The sequence below is a fragment of the Trachymyrmex septentrionalis genome, unplaced genomic scaffold, assembly GCF_001594115.1.
Source record: "Trachymyrmex septentrionalis isolate Tsep2-gDNA-1 unplaced genomic scaffold, Tsep1.0 scaffold42, whole genome shotgun sequence".
Classification (NCBI taxonomy): domain Eukaryota; kingdom Metazoa; phylum Arthropoda; class Insecta; order Hymenoptera; family Formicidae; genus Trachymyrmex; species Trachymyrmex septentrionalis.
In genome coordinates, this window is record NW_017305590.1 from 368,162 (window position 1) to 371,636 (window position 3,475).

The 3,475-nt window shown below is 41.0% G+C and overlaps 1 protein-coding gene across 1 annotated transcript in view; it reads left to right on the forward strand.

The window, feature by feature from the left end:
* The window catches only part of LOC108751228, a 94,536-nt gene that overhangs the window by 87,641 nt on the left and 3,420 nt on the right, over positions 1-3,475 (forward strand). The window contains 1 exon segment of the mRNA XM_018491302.1: positions 3,271-3,416. Within this exon segment, the coding sequence (XP_018346804.1) occupies positions 3,271-3,416 (146 nt within the window).

The following is a 3,475-nucleotide window of genomic DNA, read 5'->3' on the forward strand; positions in this document are numbered from 1 at the left end:
AAAAAAATCGAATTATTCATTTTAAATGTAATGTTAATTTAAAGATTCATTATCCCCTTATTAATTATAAATAAAAATTAAATATAAATATAATCGCATTTAAGAACAAGCAATTGAGATCTTTTTCTTAACAGATAACAGCCAGAGGTGCTAAATTAAATAAAGAAACCTTTTGCGCGAAAAGGGTCACGACGGAATGAAGGCAGGACAGTGAAATTACTTCCAAACCTTTATTCGTACAGAGCTGTCGGCGTACATTAGAAATATCCAAGGTTTGTCACCGTTTTTCGAAGAAAATAATGAAATTCGTTCTTAAGAATATGCTCCAACGTGGACGATTCGAGCGAGAACGATTGGAGCGTCAGCGCGGGCGATTGCCTTTATACAAGTACGAATATTACACGCCACGACAATAGTTCACATACATTAAAAATGATGAGCTTTAATTACAGGATGGGCGATTGATAGACGTATCTATATACGTATCGATGTAATCAGAACGTCCGTATCGATATGTATCATACGTGTATCGACTAGGATGACGCGAGCGATGTGTATGTACGGAGCAATTTTATCGGACACGGAAAAATGTCCTCTTTTTAAATAAATAAATATATATATATATATATATATATATATATACATAGTCGTATGTACATAATATGTAACAGATATAATGTACATAATGATATACATATATATACACACACAGACACACTGTTTGTGACGACGATTCCCATCGGCGCGTGATTAGCTTGTCAACGCCGACAGAAACTCGCGTCGCGCGAGTTCTTACTTATATTAAAACCTACGGTACACGATGCTCGTTTTCCTGCTGGATTACTTGGGCTTTAAATTACTAGAACTACATCACACAGAACGCAGAACTTCTAGTAATTTGCTAAAACGTAAGCAGGAAAATAAGCATCGAGTGCTGCGAGCTTTACTTTTATGCCGAGAGCTAAAGTCGACCAGAAATCTCGCGTCCTATCGGCGGCGATTCCTATAAACTTTTGCGTCGCGGGTCGTTAAAACTCTTAATTGCTAAGTTATGTATTTAACAGTAATAAGGGTGAGAAATGACGATCCGGTGAGACGTGAGACGAAGAACGCGCGGGCTGCGACGAGAATGGAGGCAAAAGAATGACAAGTAAGTACCGGGGGAAGAGACCGGAGGGAAAAAAAGAAATAGAAAAGTTCGGGAAACGCGGGGACGTAATATCACTAGAGGTGTCAACACACAATAATAACGACGGGAGAAAAACCGTAACGAGAAAGTAGTCAGAGTCGCGCCTCGACAACTCCGTCCGCTGCGTTCTATCTCGAGTACGAAACGACATTGGAGGACGAGTTTCGCAAACGTGACAAATCCAACTCCGGCTCGTTCCATCGAACGATGTTATCACTTGCGTCCATTTCGAATATTACATAGACGTAACAGATATATACTAAGCATTCCCTGATCTTAGTTTATGCAGTTAAAAGAATTGAATGTATCAGCATCTCCTTTCAACTCTATCAGCATCTCTCTTCGAATCGATACTTTAAAGAGAGAGCGAGAGAAGAACGATATGCTTCAAGCTCATTCCTTTTAAACCAATAATGACAATCTCGGGAATGCATAGTTTATTTTTATTATGTCTATAGTTTCAAGCAAGTCTAGAGTCGATCTTTGGAGACGCGAAATGACCGGAGAGCGAGATCTCTCTTGCGAAAAGATGAGAGCATAGACTTATACATGGCGCTTTCCAGCAGGGAAGTGTAACACAGTGAATTATTTCATCCTTGTTTAGCAAGTAACAAGAATGTAATGATTCATTGCATTATACTGTGCTCTTAATGCTGAAAAGCACCCATAATAGACTACGCATTTATATATGGCAGCTGAAGACAACACATAAAAAATAGAGATATGAATGGTTTGTTGCTCTCTCTCTCTCTCTCTCTGTTATACATCGTACAAATAAATAAGGAAAGCATTTGTGACACCAACCATTACTCTTTCTCTTACTAATGCTGTCTTCACGTCTCCAATGGAAACGCGCAACCTATTATATATAACTCTTATCGAAATTTAATACTGAAAAGAAGTGATTAATTATTTATTTTGAATGATAAAAGTATTCTTGTTCAGTTGTTGCTTTTAATAGTCAGAATAAATAATTTTCAGTATTAAATTATATTTCTCTAAGGAAAAGTCTATGGATGAGACTATGCTCGCGATGGTCGTTTAACGATGTCTACGGTCAGATATTAATTACCTTATCGCTACGAGAACTCTCGTCAGTCTTAGCTGAGAAAAAGCCGAGAAGAGTCACAATCAACGAAGCGAGGAAAGATAGTTGTCTTTTTCTCTCTCTCTCTCTCTCTTTCTTTATCTCTCTCTCTAAGTAACAATCAGAACGCCGCGAGGTGGCTAATTCCGCCTCTAATGTCACCACGAAGAACGATCAACCCGTGTATGAATATAAACAAGGAGAGAAAAAAAATCCACGAGCCTCGGCAGTTTGAATCCTTCTCGCTCGAAGCCCGATTCTCAAAAGGTTTCGCGTTTCCGCCGTACAATATACAGTATATCACCAAACCAGTGACGCCTTCCAATGATAACAGTAATACTAACAAGAGGAGCGATGACGATAATAATAATAATAGTAGTAATATATTATCAGTAACAATAATTTATTATCGTCCGCAGCGACGACGCGTCCATCTGTGCGTTTCTTCACGAAAAAAAAAATATATAATGTGTTTATGTATACAACTATGTATTTATGTAGAATATCTCTCCTCTGTTATATATCGTCGCCTGCGCGACGGATATTTACAATAATTACTTAAACTCTCGCGAGATTACTGGATTCTCCGGTGGCGTAAGTTTCGTGCGTATCCGGAGGAGAACCTTCTTCGCTTCGCTGGATTCCTTCTCGCATGAGCCACTCTCTCGATGGCTCGCTTTTCGCGATAATCTCCTCCGTCTACGCGCGAAGATTGGAAAGAAGGGAAGGAAAAAATGTTCTTTTCCAAGGTGAGATAATTTCTTCCGGAAGTATTTTCAGGAACATCTAATTCGCGTGGGTGGAGTGGCTCATGCGAAAGGAGCTTCAGCGGTAACCCGGCGCTGCTTCGTAGTCATTCGAACGTGCATCGCCATGTTACCGGCACGCAGGCACAGGTAAACTCGCTTTCATCGCGGCAGCCTCCAGTCGCGAAAGCTACGTCACTGCTCGAAAGCGGTAATCCGTCGTCGCTTCGTTTCGTTTTTTTTCGCAGAGGCACCACTCGACACCCTGGTCGAGTCGCTTCAAGGAGTCCAACGACCTCCTCCTGGTCAATCCTCTCTTTCGTTCCCACCGTCCGGCTGCCTCCGACGTGCGTCTTCATCGTGGTGCATCTTCGCCGCGCGATGATCATCGGATATTAACGCACTCTTCGCGGCGGCGAGTTGCATCCTCGAAGAATTCATGGAGACCCAGAA